A 27,436-nucleotide genomic window follows, 5' to 3' on the forward strand; every position below is an offset into this window, starting at 1 on the left:
CTGCTTGGGTATGTGGTGCACAGGGGAACATTCCAGGCCTAGGAAGGAATGAAAGACAAAATCCCTAAGACAGCTGGGAGCTGTTGGTTCATGCCTGTAACACTGGCTACTTGGGAGGCTGAGATCTGGAGGATCATGGTTTGAGGCCAATTTTGGCAAATAGTTTGAGAGACTCAAGCAGTACAGTACCTGCTTTGCAAGCACTAAACCTTGAGTTCAAACCTCAATTCCACCAAAGAAAAAAGCCCTAAGACAAGCCTGCCTGGCCCAATGGGGAGCTTCAAGGAATAAGTAAGGCAATGGTAGGGGTGAGATCAGAAGGAGCAGAGAAGGGACCGGGTCATAGGGTCTTGAGCCCATGGTAAGGATTCAGGGGTTTATACTCATCAGTTTTGGAAAAGGACTTTAAAATGGCCAACAAATGACTTCCCAAGTCCTCAGCCTCTCCAGCCATTCTACATCGAATGATGCTAACCTTCGTTCAGTTTAGAAGCCTTTGCTAAGCACCTACAAGTGCTTGGGGACACTTACAAATGTGAATAAGTCGTAGTCCTGGCCTGCTGGGCTCAGTGACCCTGGGCAAAAGACAGAAGTGTTACCCAGGGAGCACTGGGCGGAGCCATGAACAAAGTCCTGTAGAGACACCAAGAGAAGCCTCATCTGTCCTCCTGATTCCTCACATTCTTCATCTCTTCCACAGTCTCTGACCCCACATCTAGTCCCAGCTCGTGAAGGTCCAGTTCAGACACTAGAAGCTCTTTCGTGAAGCTTCCCGCTATTGGTTAGTTGTGTGGCCCCTTGCCCTCATGGTTTCCCTGCCCTCCATCCTCTGGCATTCACAGGACACTCCCATGAACATCCTGTCATTTTTGTACAATGACAAATCTCTCATCGTGTGCTAATACCGCCAATGTTTCCAGAAAAGGAAGAGGTAGTGTCCCCACTGAGTTAAGTCACTGGAGTTGGTGGTTGAGGAGGCTGTGGGCAAAAGGGAGCAAGAGGATCTGACCTCAGGGAGACCCACCCTTCCCCAGATGGTCAGAGAAGAAGAGAAAACCTGCTAGGATGGCCCTGTGGCCAACCTGTCCCCTCACATTGTCCACAGCTTAGGCTTCTTTGTCCTGACCCCGCAGCTTTTCCAGGTCTGCCATCATGAGGTGCTGAGTAGTGCCCATGTGGGCAGTGGCCTCTCCTTTTTTTGGTTTTGATTTTTGGTTCTTAAAAACTCCATTTCAAATGAGGGAAATGAAACTACTGAAGACTCTCCCCCAGCAGCCCATCAACGTGGGGTGAGAGAACAATTCCCAGTTAAGGCCCCAAAGGAAATCCCCCTCCCTGTCATGTGCTGAGGCTGGGAGAAGTGGGGCAGGCAGTAGCTGACTCCTTGGCCAGGCCTGGCCACCAAGGTAAAGGTCAGGATGGAAGGGCTGTCCTGTGTGTGTGCTCAGCAGCTGAGAGCTCCAGGCAGAGTAGAAAACACCAGAGATACCACCAATCCAAGCTCCAGGGCCTGTGGGGACCACCATTACATTGCTGGGGACTGTGACTGTCTCTTCTCTCAGAGTCCTCTGTAGGAGGGAAGCTGACCCCATCTCTACCACCGGAACCTTTGCATACTAGCCCCCCAGGCAGATGTGTCTCCCTTCACCAGTCTCCACCAGAACTCTCCCCCAATCCCTTGGTTCTGAAAAGTGGTTACCAATCTGGCAAAGCAGTGAGAAGGGAGAGCAGAAGCCAAAATCCCCTGTGATGACTTTGGAAGACTCAGAAGCCCCAAGAATGACACACTATTATGAAGCTTAGTTCAAGAAAGAAAAATCAAAAACAAAAGCAAAGCCCTCAGAAGGCAATACCTAGAGAATCACAGGCAAGTTGGGTTCATTGCCTTTTTTCTTTTTGGCAGCACTGGGGCTTGAACTCAGGACCTCATACTTGCTAGGCAGGCATTCTATCACAAGCCACTCCACCAGCCCTTTTTGTATTGGGTATTTTTAAGATAGAGTCTTGTGAACTGTTTGCTGGGGCTGGTTTTGAACCGTGAGCCTTCTGATCTCTGCCTCCTGAGTAGCTAGGATTATTGACGTGAGCCACCTTCACCTGGCTTCATTGCCTTTTTTCTTTCCTCTCTTCCTTCTTTGAGCAAGTGTTTACTGAGCCTCTATATGTTCACTGGGCAGTATGGTTTTTGGAGTAACACAGGACCTCAAAAGAGCTGTCATGAGGTCAGCTGTCTGACCACACTGGTACCATGTGTTGAGAGGAAGAGGTGGCACCTAAGGTGGGGAAGGCTTTCTGGAGGGAGGAGGGGGAGTCCAAGCTACCCTTTTGGGATGGGGAGGATTGGGGCAGGCAAAGATTAGGCCATTCCAAGCAAGGAAACCTCCTGGCAGAGGAGCACAGAGTGGGGAGCATTTGTCCTGGGTTTGAGGGAATACAGGGCAGAGCGGTCCTGGATGGCACACACTTGCGGAGGAGCAGAAGGGTGGGAGGTAATGGTAAAGAGAGACTGAGGCAATGGCAGTCACATGGTACATGGCTCCCTCCTCCTCTGGGAACTGCTAGTCTCTGCTTTCCCTCACATCTCCACAGGGATGCTGGCAAGCTGTGGGGGGTGGGTACAAACACCCCAACACATGGTGCAGGTTCAAACAGAGGCTTATGGTCACCAGGCTTGGCCATCCCGCCATCCCATGGAGGGATGTGCCTGGCCAGGGCTGGCAAAAGCACCTGTGTTGTGTCAGACAGCCAGTGCTCTGGGTCCATCTGCTGTGCACAGCAGAGTTGGGAGGGAGCCCAGAGCACCCAGCCAAGCTGCAGGATCCTGAGTTGTACAGTCAGGCTTTTAGCCCTGCTGACATGAGGAATGTTCTTTTTTTTTTTTACTTTTTTTTTTTTTAGCATTATTGGGGTTTGAACTCAGGACCTTATGCTTGAGCCACACCCCCAACCCCTTTTGTTTTGGTTATTTTTAAGGTAGGACCTCTCATTTCTGCCTGGGCTGGCATCAGACCTTGATCCTACTACCTATGCCTCCTGTGTAGCTGGGATTACAGGCTTGAGCCACTGTTCCAGGCCCAGAAAGTTTTGTTTTCAGCCAAGAAATTCTGTCCTGATTTCAGCTGGAAGCCTTAGGCCACCCTGCTGAGCCAGCTTGCTACTAGAGGGGAACCAACCAACTGGCTTGTCTCTCCGGAACCATCAAGACCACCAGTTTTCTAAGGGTTTTTTGGGGAGGAGCAGCTGCCTTTCTTGAAAGAAATTCCACAGAGAACCCCAATGTATGAAACATATAAAAGTGGGTTTGGAGGGAGGACCTTAGGCATCAGTGAGGAGCTCTTGAGTCTGCTGAACCTGGCTTTAAACTACTGACCCAGGTAAGGTGTGGACAGCAAGCCCTGAAAGGGCTTAGAGCTCGGAGTGCCCTGATACACATTTTACGTCCAGCCCTGTGACTGCTGGGTGGGATCTACAGTGGAGAGGAGCAAGAGTAGGGGCCGAGAACAATTTAAGGAAGTTACAGAAATCATCTAGACATGAAATGGTGAGGTCTAGGACCCAGAGCAGGGACCAAAGGATGAAGAGTCAGGTTGGATTTAGGAAACATTTCCAAGATAGAAAGAGCAGGAATGGGTGACCATTTGAATGGGAGGGGTGGAATCTGTGAGGGCCCAGCTACCTGGATTGAAGCCAGCAAAAAATGGTGACAGCCATACCAGCTGGGATAAAAGATAAGAGTTTCATTTGGCATGCAGTGTGCGTAGTGACTCTGGGACATCTAGGAGCTGAATGACCAGTGGACAGTTAAAAATATAAATCAGTAGCTGGGCACCAGTTGCTGATGCCTGCTGTGTAGCTACTCAGGAGGTAGAGATCAGGAGAACTGGTTCAAAGCCAGCCCCTGGCAAATAGTTCAAGAGACCTTATCTCGGAAAAAACCCAACACAAAAAAGGGTTGGGGAGTGGCTCAAGTGGTAGAGTGCCTCCCTAGCAAGCATGGTCTGCATCTTCTCTTTTGGAGCTAGCAATTAAAATTTTGGAGTTATCAACATTTTGGTAGACACAAAAGACATGAGAGTTGAGAATGTGTATATGGCAAAAAAAAGGAAAAGCCTGAATTAGAAGCCTTGCTTTGTGACAATTTGTTCTTAACTTAGGCTTTGATTGGTGTCATTATTATTACAAGTGAATACACACACACACTCTCTCTCGCTCTCTCACTTGTGTAGTCCAGGCTGGCCTTGAATTTCTGATCCTCCTGCTCTCCTGCCTCAGCTACACCCCCCCCCGGGCTGGGATTCAAGGTGAGTGTCACCATGCCCAGCCTTGTAAGAGAGTATTTTAGAAAGCAGAGACAACTGCTGGATGTCGGAGCAGGAGGGAAGGACTTGCTCCTGTTTTCTTAGATGGACGTGTTAAGGATAGCAATGCTATTCAGCATCACAGATCACCAGGCTGTGAGACAGGTGACCCAACCCTGCAGGGACCTCCCCAGAGCTGATGGGAAACAGAACAGATCTGGAGAACGTCCTGTGAAGCCTGTCCTCATCACTCAGCAGGCAGAGGGCAGTGAGGCTATGTGGCCTTCTCCCCCGAGAGGGGCCACTCCTGGAATACAGAAACTGTGGGATGAGGCATGTGGAGCTCACAGCACGGTCCTGGCAACCTTTTATGATGGCTTTGTCATTATCATCATCATCATTACTATTTGAGACAGGAGCTAGCTATGTAGCCGGGGCTGATGACGAACTCATGATCCTCCTGCCTCAGCCTCCCAGCACTGGGATTACAGGTTTTACCCACGGCATCTGTCTTGATAGCTGTACTATGAACTTACACTGTTCTTTTGAATCTTGGTAAGAGCTAGCAGGAAACTTTGTGTATATCAGATTTAAAAACAACACAGAACAAACCAACTCATGCTGTCTATAACCAAAAAGCTCAATGTAAGTTTCGCTTATTTATTTATTTGTTTTAGCACAGTACTGGGTCCCTAAGCAATAACTGACAAGACCCAGCCGAATTGATCAAGGGGCCCAGCGCGTGGGTGACCCTTCCGGACTGTGGACCCCCGCCCAGCCCCCTTTCAATTTCAGTTGGAAGCACGTGCGCTGCCCCCTCCCCAGCCGGCCCCAGCTTGGGCCCTGGTCAGCAGACCTCCCGGGGCCAGGCCCGCAGCGGCCTCCCCTCCCCACACACGGAGCGGGGCGCGGCTGGGAGGTCAGCGGCATCCCCACCTCCTGCTGCTGCCCGCAGGGACCCCGCGGCCTCCCGCCCCCGCGCCCACGGTCGCTCGCTCGCTCGCTCGCAGTTCCCTCTCCGATGCCTGCTGCGAGCCGCCCGCCCCGTGCTGAGTCGCTGAGCCCTCGCTCTCCATGTGACTTCAGTTTCCGTCCGTTCCTTCCGCAAGTGCTAAAATAATCTGATGCCCCAGAGCGAGGAGGCAGCGCGGCCCGCGTTGGCTGCTCTCGAGGAGGCCGGGGCCCTGGAGACGATGCGCCCCGCGGAGCCGCCTGGGCCCGTGGGAGCCGTGAGTATTTCCCGCGTGGGCTCCCGCGGGGCACCGCCGCCGCAGCTGGAGCCGGGCTGGGTGGGAGGGAGCTCGGGGGTCCCGGGGAAGCTGTGGCTGCCAGTGCGGGGCTTGTGGCTGCCGCTTTGGGGGGGGGTGGACATCCCTCCCCCCAGGGACTCTTAGAGGTGGAGAAGATAGTGAGATGGAGTGGAAGCAAGTGGGCCTTCAGAATCAGCCGTGGGCTTGATTCCTGGCCCTGCGGGAAGGTTGTGGGCAGGTCAGCGACTATCCCAGCCTCAGTTTTCTCATCTGCAAAATGGGAACAATATGCTCCCTCTCTGGGCTGGGTGACTGGAAGTAATGTGACAGTTATGTGAAGATTCAGCATGTGTACAACATGGACCCAGAACCACCATTTCACAGCCTGATCTAGTTTACAGCGGCACACAGTTACCGGTCTTAGTGTCAGATATGTGTGTTCCTGGGATGCAGCTGAGAAGACCTGTGAAGCCCCTTCCTCCAGAGCATGGGCGGAGGGCGGTTTGGATTCACTGGGGTTCCGTTGTTGGGATCCCCAGTTACAAAGTGTCAGAGGGAGACTTTAGAGTCAGGTGCTTTTGAAGTCCTCATGGCCTCGCCATGTGAGCTGCGTTCCAGGGCTCTGTGTGTCCCCGTAGGCACCCAGGGCTGGACAGGAAGAAGTGCTGCTTTCAGACGGGTTGTGGGCACCAGGTTGCCCCCAGAGAAGGTGACCATGTGCCCTGTCGTGGCTGGGATGCCAGGCGGTCGAGACTGGGCTCTGAGATGGGCGGCTGGATAGGCTGAATCCTGTGGGGCTTCCAGGGAGAGTGGGAGACCCCACTGCAGAGAGAGCAGCCCGTTAGGACTGTGGACCTGGGAATGCTCAGAGTTTATGGAGCTGGGCGCCTTTCACCTACCAGTCGCCAGGTGCACGGTGCGCCTGGTCTGGGGAGTCTGTGGGCTTTCTAGCTTGGAGACTTCTTTTTCTCATGCCTCCCTCCCCCCCACAGGTTTGTACACGTGGGCCCAAGAGCCTCTAGAGGGGTTGAAGAACCGTGGGGTCCGGGGGAAACCTCAACACCTGCCCTTCGGTTACACACAAAACCAAAAACTCAGTTTCACTGAGAAGGTGATGGGTGCCCTCCAGGAATTTCATGAAAACCTTATAGACTCCATTGCATTGTCCCTAAACTGTCATCCAAGAGCCAGACAGTGGTGGTGTCTGGGGGTGGGTGGGAGGGATGCATTGACTGCCTCTCTGTTCACAAGCTGCTGTCTCTGCAGCATGCCCCCCACCAGGGTAGACTCTCTGGTGGACAGGCGCCTGGCATGGCTCAGATCCACAGAAGAGCCACACACGGTGGGAGGGGGAGGGCTCAACCATGACTGAAAAGCACCTCCTTCTCCACACCTGCCCCTCTGTGATGGAGTCACAGGTACCCGCTCATCCTGGTATCACTGCACATCAATGACAAGTTTTTATAATTTTTTTGCCCTTGGTAGAATTTATTATATTCACTTCCCCCATCCATTCTTCTCAACACCATTGCTAAACAAATTTGTGCATTTGTGGAGGGCTCTGGGATAGGTGAGGGGAGGAAAAGACAAAGAGCACTGGGGCTTGGCTCTTACACAGCCTCACCTGCTACTAGAAACCTGAGTTCAGGGGTCTGTTAGACAGGATAATTTTATTTATTTATTATTGGTGCTGGGGATCAGACCCAGGGCCCTGTGCGTGCTAAACCAGCACTTTATTGATGAATGACATCTGCAGCCCAGGATAGGATTTGTGTAGTTGCAGATTACAAAAACTCAACCCAAACTGGCTTCCCCACAAAAGGAGGATTAGGTTTCATGCAACTGAAAAGTCTATAGGCAATTGCTTCAGGTGTGACTCCAGGTCTCAGGTCTTAAAAAAGCATCACCAGGAATCCCCGACTCCCTTTTTCAGCTCCAAGTAGGTTTCTGTATCCGGCAGGCCCTGGAGTTGCTGCAAAGGTGACCGATGGCTCCAAGCTCATGCCTGCCAGTTTGGCATCTGAGACGGGAAGAGAGGCTGCTTCCAGTTGGTTCTGGCAACTATCCTTGGGTTGATTCTCACGTGATCAGCTTCTATGATGTGACCATTATGAGACAATCACTGTGACGGGGAAGCTGAATGCTGTCACAGGTCCAGCCTTATTCATAAGCGCCACCCTGGAGCTAGGAATTGGGCTTAAACCCAAAACACTGGACTTGTTAGGTAGGAAGGGGGTTGCTTACACAGCAATGACGTATACTCAATCCTACTGAATTTCACTCTTAAAAATGGTGGAGATGATAAATGTTTTGTAATGGATATTTGACCATAATTAAAAATTAAAACAAAAAGGAGAGAAAGGAAGGGAGTGGTTTCCCCAAAGGGGAATTGAGGAGGTATTACCAGAAGGAGAATGTGGGTAGGTAAAACCAACTGATTTTCAAGCCACATGTGCCTTTTCTCATTGTAATGCGTGAGTGACTTCAGACTCAGTGTGTGGGGAATAAAGGAGGAAGTGGAGCTCTGTCCTGGCTCTCCCAGTGAGGTGGGCATGAGGAGCAAGAATGGGATGAGCGATGGGCTCAGTGAGGCACAAAGCCCTCAGGTCATGAGCCCCTCCTCCAGCTCCAGCCCCACAAGTTACCAAAGTTAGGAGTTCTGCCCAGAGCTTGTGCCCTGAGGGACTTTCTGTACCACCTCCAAGAAAGAGAAGAGCCAGAGGGGCTGTTTCCTCAGACACAGTGCTTGGGACTTATCTTGCCACTCTGGCTCTTGTGTAGCCAGACCTACATCTGAGGCAGGTCCACTCTCTCTGCCTTTCCTTGTCTCCCCTTAAAGTCAAGCCTGAGTCCCTCAGCCTACAGGTCAGTGGTGAGTGGCCTTTCCCTGCCTGGTCCTGGGACCCATCCTTGGGCTTCAGGCATGTTAATGGTTTCCCTGTGGCACCCTGAGACCTTCTCCCTTCCAGGACTCCTCCACTGGCCTTTCTATTGCACTGGGTGATGGGGCCCTTCATCAAGTCCCTGAGACTTCTGTATTGTCCTGGCTTCTTATTTCTTTCCAAATCCCCAGGTTTTTCTAAGCTCCCCAGCTCCTTCAGCATCACCTCTAACAGAGACTCAGTTTCCCTCATCCCCACAGAAGACCATGGCCCCGCGACCCACACAGGGCTGCTGTTCAGCACACCAAAGACAGTGTCAGGGCACTGATCAGAATGGACACTGTGATTAGGAACAAGGCCTGTGGATCAGGCAGGTGTCACCTCCTTGGCTGCTGGATCATAGTGAGCCCCCAGGAGTCCTGAGTAAGGAGCCAGGCATCAGGGTGGGGGCTCACAGGGTAGCTGTTTACCAGTAAATACATACCTGTGTATCACATATACCTGCACCTCCCAGACAGGCACACAGCCAACACCTCCTACCAGTTCTGGCTTTGTGTATAATCTAGATGACCAGAGTATCCAAGGCTGGCCTTGAACTCATGATCCTCCTGCCTCTGCCTCCTGAGTTTTGGGACTACTGAGCAATTCATTTTGACCTTTTTGAGTCTTGGATTTCTTTTTTTTTTTTTTTTTAATTCTTGGCAATACTGGTGCTCTGTCCTGAGCCACGCCCCCAGCTTGCATGCTGGATTTCTTATTCTGTAAAATGGAAATTTTTTTTTTATTTCCTTGCTTATCATGCAAGGACCCATGTTCAAATGTAGCAGCATTAGTCACAAGGCAAAGGTGGGAACAGCCTACATGTCCATCCCCTGATGACAGAAAAACGCAAAGTGGTGCACACCACATCCAACTTTAAACAGGAGTGAAATTCTGCTGCATGTGATAACAGGGATGAACCTTGACAACATTAAGTGAAATAAGAGACACAAAAGTATTACACAATTCCTCTTATATGTGATTTAGAATTCATAGAGAAGAGCAGTGGCTGCCAGGGGCTAGAGAGGGGAGAATGGGGAATTGTTCTTTATTAGACAGAGTGTCAACTTGGGATGATGGAGAGTTCTGGAGAGCCCTGGTGGTGATGATTGCATGACAGTGTGAATGTCCTTGATGTCGCTGAACTGTACATTCAAAAGAGTTAAAGTGAGCCGAGCATGGCAGTGTGGCTCACGCCTGCAATCCTAGCTACTTGAGAGGCTGAGATCAGGAGGATTATAGTTCGAGGCCAGCCCGAGCAGATAGTTCAAGAGACTCCTTCTCTAAAATAACTAGAGCAAAATGAACTGCAGTGTGGCTCAAGCAATGGGAGTGCCTGCTTTGCAAGGGCAAAGCCCTGAGCTCAAGCCCCAGTTCCACACACACATACAAAAAAAGTTAAAGTGAGCTGGGCTTGATGGTACATGCGTATAATCCCAGCACTCAGGAGGTTGAGGCAGGAGGATGGAGAGTTCGAGGCCAGCTCAGGATACATAGGGAGACCCTGTCTTGAACAAACAAACAAGAGCTAAAGTGTAAATTGTATGTATATCTTACCACAATAAAAAGATAAAAATAAAATTGTTGCAAATAATAAATGAAATCACCACTCCTGACTTAAAATCTATTTTTAAATGTAACAAAAAAATAAGGTAAATTGAAGAATGGCTAGAAGAATGGATAGATGGATAGATTTTATCATAAAACAATAAATGCTGTGAAATGTTAACATGAGAACCTAGGTGGTGGGTAGATCAGTGATCACTGTTCAGTTTTTTTTCAATTTGACTGAAGGTTAAAATTTTTTCATAACAAAATGTTGGGGAAAAGTTAAGTTACCAATAACACCTAGTAACATCTCCCATTCCTTTTCATAAGCATAAAAATTTAATAATTAAAAATGTTGATAGGAACTATGAGCACCTATCCCATATTATCATATTATATGGGCGCAACTGAACTATTAGGCTCTGATGAGGAGGGTGACACTGCGGTGGGTCTTGAAGGATAGCTAGGAGTTAGTTAGGGGAAGCAGACCAGAGGAAGAGTCTTTCCCACGAGGAAATGTGAAATGTGTGACAGTCAAGGATGGCAAGTATCCAGAGCGGCTGGGGCTTGTGGTATTGAGGTTGAGCTGCAGAACTCACAGACGTGTTTGAATGGCAACTCTACCATTAGTTCCCCGTTTGTCCAGAGTTAAGCTACCCCTTTTGATTGTGACAGTACCCGGCCTCACTACAGGACAGGTGTGCCCCGAGGGGGAAGATGGGGACACTGCTGCAGGCCTTGGAGGAATCAGTGGGAGTCCCTTGTCCTCCGCACTTGAAATTCCCGTGGATGAAGCTTTTTCACACACATTCTCTCATCCAGTCTTGACAGTCCGAAAGGGAGGTTTATTGTCACCCATGGCCACCAATGGAGTGGTGGTCCAGGTGTCTCACTCTGGTCCGAGGTCCCTTCCTCTACCCAGGTCTCACCTGCTTCCTCTTACAGAGAAGGCTGGAAGCAGGTCTTCACTCTCAGAAGTGATTCTGAAAAGAACTGAGATGCTAAGCATTATGGGTTGGGGCTATCTGCAGAGATGATGTGGGTTTCTCATACACAAGGGTGACACCAGGGACCCATCACCAGCCACAAAGAGACGTGCAAGAGCAAGGTGCTAGCTTGCAGCAGGAGCAGATTTGCATTTGTGAAGATCTATGGACAGGTGTAGCCTGTGACCCTGGGATGGGACAGAGTGAGCTGGGTCCAGGGGAATCATTTGTGGGAATGAAATTGAGCAGGTCGTGCTTGAGCCGGGTTCCTCACACTGGAGTCACAGTAGGAAAAGCCCAGGGGAAGAGGAGGAGCTGCTGTGACCCTGTCCAGGCACAGAATGGGCCTGAACCATCCCCAGGCAAACTGTCCCTCACAAGCTGGGACAGAGCCTGCCTGGCCAGGAGTTCAAGGCTCAGAGAGGGAACCCAAGATTTTTATCTTGGGAACCATGGCACAGCTTCCCTGGGCCACTCTGTCACACCATTCCATCTCACTGTCCTGAGTGTTCTCACCTCCAAAGGGTGTGTGTGTGTGTGTATGTGTGTGTGTATGGTATTGGGAGTAGAATTTAGGGTTTGTGCTTGTTAGGCAGGTACTGTATTACTTGAGCCAATGCCCACAGTCCTGAATACTGCTTTCAAACTTCTCAATGTAGTAACAACCTGCAACACCAGCACTATTATTTCCCATTTTCTTGGGGGAAATTGAGGCCCAATGGCAGAGTAGGGTACGTACTTTTCCACCTGTCCCCTTAGCCTGAACTCTTCCTTTCCCACTTCTAGCCAAGGGCTGGGCTACAAACGTGCCACCCCAAATCTAAATCCCTCTTAACCCTGAAACAGAAAAGTGATGTCCACATAAAACTTACTTTAATCATCAATGTTACTTCGTTCCACTAACCTCACGTGTAATCATTTTATGTGCACTCTCAATAATTTCATTCCTAAGTATCTATCAGAAATTCTCCATTTCAGTGATAAATGCCACTCTGATTATGACATATATTTTAATTTTTAAGTTATAACAGATTTATTCTATTCTTTTACAACTTGTCTTAATACAATATTTGAAGTTGATTGTTGGAAAATTAAAAAATACAAAAAAGCAAAAATACAAACATGGGCCTGGCTAATAAAATAGGGTTTCTTTGAGGGGCAGTGCGAATGTTCTGGAATTAAATAATACTGTTAGTTGCATGACTTCGACCTACTAAAAACCACTGAAATGTACACTTTAAAATATAATTCACCTTAAGGTACATGAATTATTTCGCAAAGAATTGAAAGTACATATTGTGGCTTATTTTTAGGGAAAGGGACCTTATGGTACCATTTAAAAAGTTTAAAAAGATTTCATAGCTAGCTTTCAAAGTAATCCTAATCCCACTTATCAAAAAATTAAGGGTTTTTTTGTTTGTTTGTTTTTTGCAGTACTGGGGTTTGAACTCAGGGCCTACACCTTGAGCCACTCCACCAGCCCTATTTTTGTGAAGGTTTTTTTTCAAGGTAAGGTCTTGTGGACCTCTTTATCCGGGCTGGCTTTGAACCACGATCCTCCTGATCTCTGCTTCCTGAGTAGCTAGGATTACAGGTGTGAGCCACCAATGCCCAGCTAAAAAATGAATAGTTTTAATACTAAATCAAATGTTGGGCAAAAATGTCCCTCCAGCTATCTTCCTCCCTCTGTCCCTCTCTTTCTTCTTCCCTTTACCAGGTTATACCATAAGCAATAAACACAGTTTGCTAAGATATCATTCCTTCAAGAAAAATCTTACCAATAAAATTAGTTTTATACAAAAATAAACACTAATTTTATGCAGATTCTTTTTTAATGTGATGATTGGTCTGATATTGAAGTCATTTTTTCCATATTACATGAATCTAGTTAGTATTTTAATGCACTTTTTAAAAGTTTGTAGCTTTGTAAGTTTTTTTTTTTTTTGAGGTGTGGGACTTGAACTCAGAGTGCTTGACCACTTGAGCCACTCCACCAACTATAGTTTTTTTTTTTAAACAAAATTTCAAGCTTACAGAAAAGTTGCAAAGGGTTTCTATAAATTCTTCATTTAGATTCAACTATATATTTTTTGATGGTACTGGGTTTGAACCCAGGGCCCTTGCTTCCCAGACAGGCACTTTACCACTTGAGTCATGCCTCCAACCCTTTTAGTTATTTTTAATGTAGGGTCTCGAGCTTTTGCCCAGACTGGCCTGGAACTTCGATCTTCTTATCTCCACCTCCAATGTAGCTGAGATTATAGGTGTATATCACCACACCTGGTTCTCACACTCAACACTTACTAACGCTTTGTGTCAAATGTGTTCTCTCTCTCTCTCATGTATGTGTGTGACAGAGCCTGTAAACATCTCCAGAAAGTCCCTGTCAGTATGTATGTGTATATGTGGAATGTGTATGTATCATTTTTTTTCAATGTGTACTTTCTAAGAACAAGGACAGTTTCTTGTGTAAACCCAGTACAGTGATCAAAAGTCTGAAAACTTAGGTGGGTGTCGTGGTTCCCATCTGTAATTCTAGCTACACAGGAGAGAGACAAGGGGGTAGTGAGTTCAAGGTCAGCCTCAAGGCTGTACTCAAGGTAGTAAGGCCCTGTCTTAACAAAAAATAAAAGCAAAAGGCTGAGGGCATGGTTTTGTGGTAGAGCACTCGCTTATCATGCATAAGATCCTGGGTCCAATCCCCAGTACACCAAAAAAAAAAAAAAGTTAAAAAAAAAAGTCTGAAAAAGTTAACATTGGTTCAAACACTATTATTTTATCATCTACAGTCTGTATTCAAAGCTTGTTCCGCTAAAATATTCAAAATTGAAAATATTTAAAAGTGCCCCAGTAATGCCTTTACAGTAATTTGATCATTTCAGCTGGTTTCTCCACTGCACATTTTGCTATTTTCACCTTTGTGAAATTAGTAACTTTTTTGAAATACTGTGTATTTCGAAGTTCAGTCCATTGCATTTAAGTTTTTTAAAGAGCCCAGGTCCTGTTTTAGTTGGGTTCTTTTTGTTGCTAAGATGCAACATTTGAGCCAGCTCTTGGAGAGGGGTGGTTGCCAAGGGAAAGCATGAAGTTGGAAATGGACTTGGCCCTGTGTGGAGCCATCAGAGCTGGGCAAACCAACAGACTGTGTTGAGAGCACTTCTCTCCGCTCTCTCAGCCTCCACAGTCCACCCTGGTTCCATTCTTCCCATCCCTGCGGCTCTGCCCCTGTTGGCTATCTCAATCTTTTCTGTTGCTCTGCATTGTCATCTACCTTGTGGCACCTGCTTCCTCGTGGCGCAGTCCCTAAAGCACTCATCTCACCTCTCCGTGCCTGGCAGCCACTGTACAGGGCTATCGACCTCATTTTCTCCCTGTCTCTCTGCTGGCAGCTGAGAGGATTGGCCACCCTGAGGTTCTGGCAGCTTGGTGATGGTGGAGGGGTGGTGAGCTCATGTGATTCTCCCGAGGGCTGCCCCTCTGGAGGGCCTGTGGGTGCTGTGGACAGAGCAATGGCCCCAGACAGTGGGGGTATGTTAGTGCATTAATCATTTTCTGAACTAACACCTTGGTGTTCCTCACAGGGATAAGACCTTGTCTGGGAGCTCTAGCCTGAATGCCACAATGTGAGAATTCTTAGGATTTTTGCTATGTCTGTTTGTTTTGGGTTGGACTGGGGTTTGAACTCAGGGCTTCTTGCTTGCAAAACAGGCTCTTTACTGCTTGTGGCACATGCATTTTTAACTTTAACCAGTGTTCATGAGCAACTTCCTGACAAGAATATTGAAAAAGGTTTATAGAAACTCCTGGACATCTTGGGACAAAAGGCTACCATAATTTTGCCTGCCCTTCTAGGAATTCTAACATTTACCTCACATTCCTCATTTATTTTATTTTGAAATTTTTCAAATTTACGGAAAAGTTAAAAGAAAATACATTGCTAAATTGCCCACCGGGTAGTATTGTTTAAGTTTATCAAGCCATTTGAACTTACCCTTCCATACTGCCACGCACACTTCCTAGGAACACGGGCACTTTCTTACCCAGCCACGCTAGCAGAATAATCTGACACTATCACCACAGAAGCACACTTAGAATTTCCAGTCATCTCAAATTTTGCTATCAGAGCTGTTTTCAAAATCCCATTCCTCTCAGAGTCCACACGTTGTGCTTGGTCATGATGCATCTTAGTGACCTCTGATCTAGAACGGATGCCACCGCCCTGCCCCCTCACAGCCTTCTGTTTCTCAGGACCTTGCTTCTTTTGAAGAGTCCAGACTCCCAGGACATCAACAACCCGGATCTGTTGGGAGCTCCCCCATGACTGGATCGGGGGCACACGTATTTTGCTGCCAGAATGGTGCTCTGCGTTTCTACACTTGAACTTAGCTGAAAGTGACAGGGCTCTGTTCTTAAGGCACCACACTCTGAGGTGGCCTCACTTTGGTATGTGTCACTTTGAACTGTGGGGAAGGTTGAGGTCACACCAGTCTTTACTTCTTGGTAGTAGGAATTGTTTGAAGTGGTCACAGGCTGGGCTGTCCTTTATTCCCTCAAAATCCCATGTGCTGTGCTGTTTTCCGCTTTCACAAAGGCAGCCCTCTATCTAGATCTGCCTATGGTGTGCTCACACCTTGACCTTGCACTTGGGCACACCCTGCTTCTGGAGATTCCCTCCCTAGAGCACTCTGTAAATTGCCTTTCATACAAAATGCCTCTGATGGCTGCCAGCTTTCTCCACACGGCCTTGCTTCGAAGCTTTTGCAGCTGATTATTTTAGGGAGAAAATTCTCCTCAAAATTCTGTGGTAATATATGTATAACGCTTGCTGGTAGCTCCGTGAGCAAAGAGGTCACAGTCTTGCCCCAGCTGCTGCTGAAGTAGTGACAGTTGGAGAGGAGGAGGGAAGCAATCCTGTGCTCACAGGAGGGGCTCATGGGATTTGCTAATGAGATTTGGTACCCAAGCTGTTTGTCCTGGACTTTGCAGTGCCCGTGACACTGAGGTTTTCTGCTGTCACACAGTTGAGTGTTTCTTAACCTACTATTTTTGAAGTCTTTTTTTTTTCTTTTTATAAATGGTACTGGGGTTTGAACTCCAGACCTTGCGCTTGCTAGGCAGGCACTGTACCACCTGACCATGTACGCATGTCTCCAGGCCTATTTTGCTTTAGTTATTTTGTAGATAGAGCCTCCAGTTTTTGCCTGGGGCTGGCCTTGGACTTGAGTCCTCCTACCTATGCATTCCACATATCTGAGATTATAGTTAATGCATCACCATGCCAGCTTGTTGGTTGAGATGGGATCTTGCTAATTTTTTGCCTGTGCTGGCCTCAAACAATGATTCTCCCAATTTCTGCCTTCAAAGTAGCTAGGATTACAGGTATGTTCCACTGTGCCTGGCCTATTTTGAGTGTTTTAATTCTTTCTAGTCATTATATACATTTTTTTCCTCAGCACTGGGGTGTGTGTGTGTGTGGACCCAAGACTTTGCACATGTTATGCAAGTACTTTACCACTGAGCTACATCTCCAGCTCTTTTGATTTTTTATTTTGAAACAGGGTCTCACTGTGTTGCCCGAGCTGAACTCAAACTCTCAATGCTTCTGCCTCGGCCTCCTGATTACAGGAGTGTGTAGCTTTTTATTTAATTCTGCTGCATTCTCACTCACATCCTTGGATCAGTCAGGGTCCAACCAGGAAACAGAAACCACTCAGATGATTTAAAACGGGGAATTTGCTAGGCACCAATGGCTCACACCTGTAATCCTGGCTACTCAGGAGGCAGTGAACAGGAGGATCACGGTTCAAAGCCAGTCTGAACAAATAGTTTTCGAGACCCTATCTTGATAAAACTCATCACATAAAAGGGCAGGTGGAGTGGCTCAAGTTGTGGGCCAAGCCCCAGTACCAGGGGGGAGAAAAACAAAAATCAGGGAATTTAATGCAGGAGCTAGCAACAGATGATGGAGAAGGTGGAGACAACAAACAGGCAACAGTCAACCCAGGGGCTAGAAATTAAGGAAGCTTGACTGCCCTAAGTGGGGGAGGATGGAAGGACAGGATGGCAGTTCCAGAGCCACGGGGTCATCAGGAGAAGCTCACAGATGTCTCGTCCAAGCCAGAGCGGGAAGGAGAGAAGGGCCCCAACCCTCTGCTCCCAGCAGCGCCTCCTGATGACCAAACCCACTGGAGGCCAACTGACGCCAGAGTCTGGAAAACACCTTCAGAAGCCAGCCTCTGTCACACAAAGCAGAGCAGGGGAGGGAGAAACCATGGCTCTGAGGACCCACTGCTCTCAGCCAGCAAAATGATCTGCCCCGGTGATCAGTTTTATTCTGGATTACTAATATAGAATTTTTAATCCAGCCTCCCCACAAATCTTTCCCACATTTAATGAGAGGAGTCTTCCTTCCAGCCAAATTATTCAGTCTTTTTTCTGTTTTGCTATTGAATTATCTTGGAGGCTATATGTAAGAATAAAAACCATTCCACCAGCTTTTTGGAGTTTGGAGTTTACAAGCAACAATTCCATTATTTAATTGAGAATATGGGAATAAAGAAATGATAATTATGTTATTAACTATTTCACAATTAACAAAACACTTTTCACATGTATTGTACTGTGATTCTCATGAACCTTTGTGGATAGTTATTATTATTCTCACTTTATAGGAGGATTAGCTGTATTGAAGACCTTATATAAATTGATCAAGGGCAAACAACAAGTTATGGCACTAGAATTTAAACTCTGACCTGTCAAATTCCAAATTCCATAATCTTCCCATGACATTCTGCTACTTGGAGCCAAAAGTTGTTGTTCAGGAGTCATGGGGAGATCGTTTCTGAGCTGGTTGGCTAGTTTGGGAGGAAAGAGAGGATATGTTTAAAATTTGCAAAATTCATTCGGGCACTGTTGCTCAGGCCTGTAATCCTAGCTACTTGGGAGGCTGAGATTGGGAGGGTTGTAGTTCCAGGCCAGCCTGGGCAAACAGTTTGAGAGACCCCCCCCATCTCTACAATAACAGAGAAAAATGGGCTGGAGGCATGGCTCAAGCAGTAGAGTGCCTGCTTTGCATAAGCAAAGCCCTGAGTTCAAAACCCCAGTCCCACCAAAAAAAAAAAATTGCAAAATTCTCAGTGACCCAGAAATTAAATTTGCACTCTTAGGTGTGACACCAGGCTGATGTAGCGTTGCAATCTGAAGAGTTGTTCTTCTGAGCTGCCCTGGACACATGGATTCAGTGTTTAATATTCTGTTCTAGTCCACGCCTGATGGGAGGTGGAGAGGAAGGGAGGGAGTATGTCCACAATGTCCCCATCTCTTCTTGATAAAATGCATGATGAACAGTGAAATTCGAACTCAAGCCACACAAGTTTTAGTGAAAGTCTGTGACTGACACTCAAATGGTGATTGTCATTGGATGAATCTGGCAACTTTTTCTCAAGGCGGGAAGCTGGTCCTGAGGTTTTAGGGGTGGAGAGGGGACATACTGGGAGGACACTGAGAACAGAAGCCCATGTCTCTGCATTTGCCATCTGTGCCCTGTGCCAGCCATGAGGTCGTAATTCCTGCACAGGTGCAGAAGCGGAAAGAGGGTGTGGGAGGGGGTTCCCAGCATCAGGCAAGAGCTGATGAATTCTGAATTGGAGGTTGTGTCTGAGGTGAGGAGAACTGACCAGGTCTGAAGTGAAGGCTGATTAACCTGGTTTCACATCACTTTTTTTTTTAGTCCTGAGTTTGAACTCGGGGCCTCGTACTTGCTAGGCAGGCAGGCGCTCTACTGCTTGATCCATTCCACCAGCCCTTTTTGCTTTTTGCTTCTTCAGATAGGGTCTTGTGCTTTTGCCCAGGCTGGTCTCAGACCACACTCCTATCTCTTGAGTAGCACTTAGCTTTTCTATTAGTCTGTCTTCACACATGAGCATTCAAATCTGTCCAGGAGTTAACATTGCCCTTCAGGATGGGTAAATGTACTTGAAAAAAGGGAAAGAGGAGGCTGCAGGTGTGTCAGCCGAAAGTTCTGGGAGTGGCATGGGATAGGTGAGGAGGTTCAAGTTAGTATGGTGCTGCTGGCCCAGGAGTCTGAGTAGCTGACCTGTGGTCCCCCTGCGGGTGTCATGGAAAGACTGAGCAGGTGAAATGCTGAGCCTGGAACTCACCTCCCTCTCTAAGGAGTGCAGAGCTGGGAGGGGATGCCACCGGGCTGTCAACTCTCTCAACAGGAAGGCAGAAGATGCAACAGCACCTTCAAGGAGAGCTATTACCTGGGTTTTCATTCTGGAGCTCAGGGAGAAAGACTGGGGGCTACTCTTACACAGGCCTCATGAATGCAGTAGGCAAGTACTCTACTACGTAAACTATACCCCTAGTCCTTGTATTTGTATTTTATTTTTGAGATGGAGTCTCAATAACTTTCACCAAGGCTGGTCTTGAATTTGTGATCCTCCTGCCTTGGCCTCCTGAGTAGCTGGGATTATAGTTGTGTACCACCACACCTGCCTGCAGTGTGGAAACTTGAAGAGGCTGTAATTATCTGTTTCCCTTAGGGTTCTTCTTACTTGGCCAATTCTGTTGGCATGTGCATACTTATAGGCCTTCCCATGACTGTTGTTCTGGCCAGGCAAGAGAGCTGCTAACCACATTTTCTCAATGTCTTTGTTACATCTGAAGATTGCTCTTTTATTTTCCCCTCAAGTTTTTTTGTGATTCAGGCAAAATACCAAAATCCTTTTTACAATGGACTATATTCAAATGAGCTAACCAATGAGATCTAAGGTTTTCTAGAAGCCTCATGTCAGTAAGATAATTGATAACTCTAGGAAACCAGAGGCTAATAACCCCAGTACACCTTTCAGTTGTTCATTCAGTCCATATTTCTTGAGCTGTACAATGTACCAGGCATTTTGAGCTGCAGGGAGGAAAACTCACACAATTACAAAGCATGGGAAACTCCCGGTGACTTGAGCTCTGGCTATGTAATCCTTTGCTTTTCTTGTGCTGCAGTCTTCAGAGTTTCACAGTTCAGCCACTGTCCATCAAATGGCATAGGGAAAATGAAAATGAGTTCTTGTCGATGGTTTCAGTGAAAGGTTGAAAGTGTTAATGAACTTGAGGTATTTGAGTAACTGTGGGTTTCCACCTTCATGTAGCTGTGGGTCTCTAAAAACCAGATAGAACTAGGAACCGGCTTCTTCCACCCAAGGCAAGCAGAATTCTGGAGTGTTCCTGTCTTACTTTCTTCTTCCTCACCATCTGTCCACAGTGCTGCACTTGAGATGGAGTTCCTGCCCCTCTGGCTTTGCCTGGGTTTTCACTTCTTGACCGTGGCATGGAGGAACGGAAGTGGGACGGCCGCAGCCACTTCCCAAGGGGGCTGCAAGTTGGTGAGTCTCCCCTCAAACCCTGACTTGTCTGTTGCTCCTGACCTGCAAGGTTTGGTCTCTTTGGAAGGCTGAGGGATTGTCAATCAAGGAGGGCAAGGTGAGCGTACCTGCCTGACCCCATGCTACCTGCATAGAGCTCTTTAGCCACAGGTCTTCAAGATGAGGTCTGGGAAAGGCCAGGCAGCCCCTACCCCACCCTTTTCATACCTGACAAACACAGGAGGCCCCAGAGACAGACTTAGGTCAGCCTCCTGTAAAATAGGGAGGTAATAATAATAACACCTACCAATAGCACCACAGCTCTGGGTTGTTACAATGATTAAATGAGTTCATCTGGGTAAAGCTCTCATGAAAATGCTTAGTAGGTAGGGAGTGCCATGTGTTTTATCTATTTTCACAATCATTATCGTTATTATTATTATTACTATTATTTGGTGGTGTCAGGGTTTGAACTCAGGGCTTCCTGCTTGCTAGGCAGGCACTATATCAATTGAGTCACACCTCCAGTCCTTTTTGTTTCAGTTTGTTTGGTTTTTTTCCAGATAAGGTCTCGTGTTTTTGCCTGGACCGGCCTCAGACACCATCCTCCTATCTATACCTCCCAGTGGCTGGGCCTACAGGCACATACCACACACCAGCTTGTTGGTTGAGATGGGAGCCTTACTAACTTTTACCCCCTGGGCTGGTTTCAAAAACGCAGTCCTTCCAGTCTCCACTCCTAAGTAGCTGGGAATACAGGTAAAAGCTACTGTGCCTGGTCTAATATTATTATTTTCAAAGCAAGGCATAGTGGCACATTCCTGTAATCCCAGAACTCAGGAGGCTGAAGCAAGAGAATCAAGAGTTCAAGGCCAGCCTTGAGACTTGAGCCTTGAGACTGTCTCAAAAAACAAAAAACAAAAAACAAGCTGAGGATGTAGCTCAGTAGTAGAACCTTTGCCTAGCATGTGCAAGGCCCTATGTTTGATTCAGTGTAAAAAAAAAAAAAAACCAGAATTTAACCTCTACTACCTTTGACTCCACCGCTTCCTTCAGAGGCAATAAAAGGTTAACTTCACAGTTGCTATTCTAGAGTTAGTTAGCACAGGAAAAAGAAGGAATAAAGCATGAATTCTTTGTCCACCTTTCAGGGTTCAGGCTAGATTGTCTTGCTGACCCTTCTGGCCTGGTGGGCAGGAGTAGGGACTCAACTAGTTATCTGTGAGCTCGAAGAGTGGATTTCCTGTGGCTCTTTATGACGTGAGGGCCAAGAATCTGATAGTCCAGGTGGCCTCCGATGTCCCCATTTCATTAGCCGTTTGATGTTAAAATAAAGTGGGCACGGTAAGGGTTTCTGGGGCTCCGATGGCCATGTGGTCCTTTGCAGCACTTTAGGAGGTCCCCAGGGAATTGCTGAGCTCTGACCCTTTTGACTAGAGCAACTGTGGCAGAACAGCGTCTTTTGCAGTTTGAGGAAAACCCCTAGCTACGACAATTTCCATTGGGTTCTCTCAGAGGGAGCACCACCACTTACTCAGATAAAGAAATACACCTGTCTCTGAATGGGGAGGTTCAATTTTCTAAAAGTGTCAGTTCTCCCCAAAAGTAATCCATAATGGTAATGCAATCCCAATCAAAACCTCAAAGATCTTTTTTTAGGGTGTCAGGAGGAGTAGAGATGTAGAAAGAACCTGAAAATGTCACTCTAATGTCCATTCTGAAATTAAAAACAACTCAGATGCTCAACGGTGGGGAGATTAATTAATTAGATCATGCTAATAATTATAGCTGACATTTACTAAGGATATCATGCTAATAATTGTCACTAACGTTTACTAAACGTAAGAAATGTGTTTTATGTAAGCAATCACACTCAATCCTCAAAAAAAAAATGTTTGGGAAAAGTCCAGGTATAATTTCCATCTTGCAGGCAGGGCAATGAGGCTGTGTGGCTAGATAAGCATTCAAGACCAGCTACTGGACAGAAACAGAGCCAATGGCTGGCATGCCACTCAGCAGTAGAGTGTGTGCTCAGCCTGCCTGAGGTCTGGAGTTGGAGCCCTAGCTCCAAAAAAAAAAAAAGAGAGAAAAAAGAAAACAAAGCCAGGGGCCAAGGTGAAGTGGCATTAGAACCCTTGCTTTTAGCCACTGTGCTATCCCAGCAGTGAACCAACACAGTTCCTAAAAAGAATGTGATCAAATGTATTTTTACTGCCAACACATATCTGTCAGATGTCCTTGAAGGGGAAAATGTAGATTACTGAATACCTTGTAGAGTATGCTCTCATGTTTTTAAGCTAGGTAAATATCTTTAGAAAAGAGCCAGAAGGAGAGGTATTAAAAGGTTATAGGCATTTGTCCAAGGGAGAGGCTCAGATTACTAAAGAATTTAGTTTGGTACATTTCAGTAGAGCATCGATTTTTAGTGATTAGAATGTTTTATTTTAATAGTCAGATAAAGAATTTGAGGCTCCAAGAGGTTAGTATTTTCTTGCCCAGGGTCCCAAGCTAGTAAGCAGCAGAGACGAGGCTCAAACTTGGTGCTTTTCTCCCCTGTTCCATTTCCCTTTAGGGATTTGGCCATGATTTTAGGCGATTTCTGACCAATCTGTAGAAAGGAATGATGTTGCTGTTCTCATCACTTAAAACATTTTCCCTGGACACATAACTGACATCTTATAGCTCATTGTTTCTGCTAGTTTTTGCAAACTGCAAGACTGAGATAAAGTAGCCTTGCTGTGTGATTTGCAGTAAAGCAGGGGCCGCCCATCCCTCCTCCCTCCTTACACAAGGCAATCAGAGCAGAACAGCACTCAGGAAAAGCAGAGTTGGGCATTTGGAGTTCTGGGCTCTTGGTTCCACTCAGGATTGCCACGGATTCTTCACCTTTGCCCTTGAGACCCACTTCAATTCTCTATATGACTTGGGTGCTAATGAGCTCAGAAGCCCTTTTACGCTGTGATATTTAGCAATGCAGAATGTAGGGGAGCCTCCCAGGCAAATTGATCTAAGTGAAGTGAAGACACAGCAGTGCTGCCCTCTGTTTTGCAATGGCTTTATTAGAGCCACAGACATTATGTCATAGCGATGCCAATGCACTGGGGAATGTTGACAAGCACTGCTTGTGCACCAGGCCCTAGGCTATGCTGTTCACAAGCAGCCACTGTTATAATCTCACAAAGGAGGCACTATTTTTTCCTCCATTTTTTTTTCAGAAGAAATAGCAACCTTGGGCTAAATTATTTGCCCAAGATCACAGAGGAAATAAATGGTAGAGGTGAAGTTCAAATCCAAGTACCACCTGGCCTTCCATCCTCAGACCTAAAAATCAAGTTGCATGCACAGTTGCTACCAGGTGTTCAGATCTTCTCTACTGCTCTGTTTAATAAGTGAGATAGGAATTCAGCTCCTAGCTGACTTTATTTTATTTATTTATTTATTTTTTATTTTATTATTCATATGTGCATACAAGGCTTGGGTCATTTCTCCCCCCTGCCCCCACCCCCTCCCTTACCACCCACTCCCCCCCTCCCGCTCCCCCCAACCCCCTCAATACCCAGCAGAAACTATTTTGCCCTTATTTCTAATTTTGTTGTAGAGAGAGTATAAGCAATAATAGGAAGGAACAAGGGTTTTTGCTGGTTGAGATAAGGATAGCTATACAGGGAGTTGACTCACATTGATTTCCTGTGCATGTGTGTTATCTTCTAGGTTAATTCTTTTTGATCTGACCTTTTCTCTAGTTCCTGGTCCCCTTTTCCTATTGGCCTCAGTTGCTTTTAAGGTATCTGCTTTAGTTTCTCTGCGTTGAGGGCAACAAATGCTAGCTAATTTTTTAGGTGTCTTACCTATCCTCACCTCTCACTTGTGTGCTCCCGCTTTTAACATGTGCTCAAAGTCCAATCCCCTTGTTGTGTTTGCCCTTGATCTAATGTCCACATATGAGGGAGAACATACGATTTTTGGTCTTTTGGGCCAGGCTAACCTCACTCAGAATGATGTTCTCCAATTCCATCCATTTACCAGCGAATGATAACATTTCGTTCTTCTTCATGGCTGCATAAAATTCCATTGTGTATAGATACCACATTTTCTTAATCCATTCCTCAGTGGTGGGGCATCTTGGCTGTTTCCATAACTTGGCTATTGTGAATAGTGCCGCAATAAACATGGGTGTGTGGGTGCCTCTGGAGTAACCTGTGTGACAGTCTTTTGGGTATATCCCCAAGAGTGGTATTACTGGATCAAATGGTAGATCGATGTTTAGCTTTTTAAGTAGCCTCCAAATTTTTTTTCCAGAGTGGTTGTACTAGTTTACATTCCCACCAGCAGTGTAAAAGGGTTCCTTTTTGCCCGCATCCTCGCCATCACCTGTTGTTGATGGTGTTGCTGATGATGGCTATTCTAACAGGGGTGAGGTGGAATCTTAGCGTGGTTTTAATTTGCGTTTCCTTTATTTCCTAGCTGACTTTAAATATGAAGGTAAAGAACCTTTCCTATCCTATATTAAAATTATGATCTCTAGGGCTCAGTGGTAGAGCTCTGGGTTTAGTTCCCAGCATCAATCTAATAAAAATAATTAACAATGATCTCTAGAGCCATTTCAAGAGGTTACAAAGACAGTCCAAAAATGAACCATGTTTCTGTGCACACGCCTCTGCCTCAAAGGTGTCCTCCCACTGACCTGTGTATTTTTCGATCTAGCTGGGTAGAGTTGCTGACTGCCAAGGACAGAATCTTGCATCGGTGCCAGACAACCTCCCCTCCCATTCCTGGACACTCATCCTGGACACCAACCCTCTCAAGACCCTGTGGAATCATTCCCTCCAGCCTTACCCCCTCCTGGAGAGCCTCAGCCTGCACAGCTGCCACCTGGAGCGCATTGGCCGCCACGCCTTCCGGGAGCAAGGCCACCTGCGCAACCTGGGCCTAGCTGACAACTGCCTGTCTGAGAACTACAAGGAGACAGCAGCAGCTCTCCACGCCCTGCCGGGGCTGCAGAAGCTGGACTTGTCAGGAAACTCCCTGACGGAGGACATGGTGGCACTTATGCTCCAGAACCTGTCTTCTCTGGAGGCCGTGTCCCTGGCAAGGAACACCCTCATGAGGCTGGATGACTCCATCTTTGAGGGCCTGGAGCACCTCAGGGAGCTGGATTTGCAGAGGAACTACATCTTTGAGATTGAGGGTGGTGCTTTTGTTGGCTTGACTGAGCTGAGACACCTTAACCTGGCCTACAACAACCTCCCCTGCATTGTGGACTTCAGCCTCACCCAGCTGCGGTTCCTCAATGTCAGCTACAACATCTTAGAGTGGTTCCTAGCGGCCAGGGAAGAGGTGGCCTTTGAGCTGGAGATGCTGGATCTGTCTCACAACCAGCTGCTGTTTTTCCCCCTCCTGCCCCAGTGCAGTAAATTGCACACGCTCCTGCTACAGGACAACAACATGGGCTTCTACAGGGACCTGTACAACACCTCGTCCTCACAGGATATGGTGGCCCAGTTTCTCCTTGTGGACGGCAACGTGACCAACATCACCACGGTCAACCTGTGGGAAGAGTTTGCCTCTAGTGACCTGTCAGCTCTCCGCTCCCTGGACATGAGCCAGAACCAGTTCCAGTACTTGCCAGATGGCTTCCTAAAGAAAATGCCCTCCCTCTCCCACCTCAACCTCAACCAGAATTGCCTGAGGATGCTCCACATCCAGGAGCACGAGCCCTCTGGAGCACTTACTGAGCTGGACCTGAGCCACAACCAGCTGTCAGAGCTACGCCTGGCCCCAGGCCTCACTGGCTGCTTGCGGGGCCTCCGCCTGTTTAACCTGAGTTCCAACCAGCTCCTGGGTGTTCCCACTGGCCTTTTTGCCAATGCCAGTAACATCACTACAGTTGACATGAGTCACAATCAGCTCTCGCTCTGTCCCCAGCCAGCTCCCTTAGATGGGGCCGGTCCTCCCAGCTGTGTGGATTTCAGGAACATGGCATCTCTGAAGAGCCTCTTTCTGGAGGGCTGTGGACTGAGGACATTACAGGACTGCCCGTTCCAGGGTACCTCCCTCACTCACTTAGACCTGTCTGGCAACTGGGGGGTTCTGAATGGGAGCATCTCCCCTCTGCAGGACATTGCCCCCACATTACAAGTCTTGTCTCTCAGAAATGTGGGCCTCAGTTCCAACTTCATGGAGCTGGACTTCTCTGGGTTTGGGAACCTGAGGCACTTGGATCTGTCGGGAAATTCCTTGACCAGCTTCCCAAGGTTTGGGGGCAGCCTGGCCCTGCGGACTCTGGATCTCCGCAGAAACTCTCTCACAGCCCTTCCCCAAAGGGCCGTGACCGAGCAGCTCCTCAGGAGCTTGTGGACCGTCTACCTCAGCCAGAATCCATACGACTGCTGCGGAGTGGAGGGGTGGGGGGCCCTGGAGCATCTAAAGACCATTGCAGACTTGGCCATGGTCACTTGCAATCTCTCCACCAAGGTCATTCGTGTGATGGAGCTGCCTGGAGGCGTGCTTCAGGACTGTAAATGGGAGCAGGTGGACATGGGCCTGTTCTACCTCGTTCTCATTCTCCCCAGCTGCCTCACCCTGCTGGTGGCATGCGCCATCATCTTCCTCACTTTTAAGAAGCCTCTGTTTCAAGTGATCAAGAGTCGCTGCCATTGGTCCTCCATCTACTGACCTGGCTTTGTGTCAAGGTTAGACACTGGGCCTGTGCATAGAAGGGCATGTGCTCTGCTAGACTTTAAGATCTGTATCAAGGCCAAGACTGATGGGTTGAGGGTTAAATGAAAATTTCAAATGTTTCCATTCCTCAGTCAAAGCCTTCAAGTCCTTCCTCCCTCTGCCCTTATGAGTCAGTCTCATCATCCTGGAAAAATATTTATTATTTCATATTCTGTGAAAATAAAAGGTACTTCTCACAAATATTTTATAAATCAATTGCAGCTTGTGTTTATTCTTTTTCTAATGTTCTTTAATGGTTTTCCTTAGATTACTTTTCAGTGACCTGCCTTTGGTGATGTCTGTGGAGGAGAAAAGGTATCAATCCAGGGTTACACTACAGCAAACACAGCC

General features: G+C 47.3%; 1 protein-coding gene across 1 annotated transcript; it reads left to right on the top strand.

Moving 5' to 3' along the window:
• Nucleotides 1–5,328: 5,328 nt before the first annotated feature.
• Nucleotides 5,329–27,301, top strand: Nrros (negative regulator of reactive oxygen species). Its single transcript, XM_020176477.2, has 3 exons — nt 5,329–5,527; nt 20,266–20,386; nt 25,070–27,301. The coding sequence occupies exons 2-3, from the start codon at nt 20,279–20,281 to the stop codon at nt 27,038–27,040; spliced, it is 2,079 nt and encodes a 692-aa protein (XP_020032066.1). The 5' UTR covers nt 5,329–5,527; nt 20,266–20,278; the 3' UTR covers nt 27,041–27,301.
• The last annotated feature ends 135 nt before the right edge of the window (nt 27,302–27,436 follow it).

Source organism: Castor canadensis, chromosome 5, assembly GCF_047511655.1.
Source record: "Castor canadensis chromosome 5, mCasCan1.hap1v2, whole genome shotgun sequence".
Lineage (NCBI taxonomy): Eukaryota > Metazoa > Chordata > Mammalia > Rodentia > Castoridae > Castor > Castor canadensis.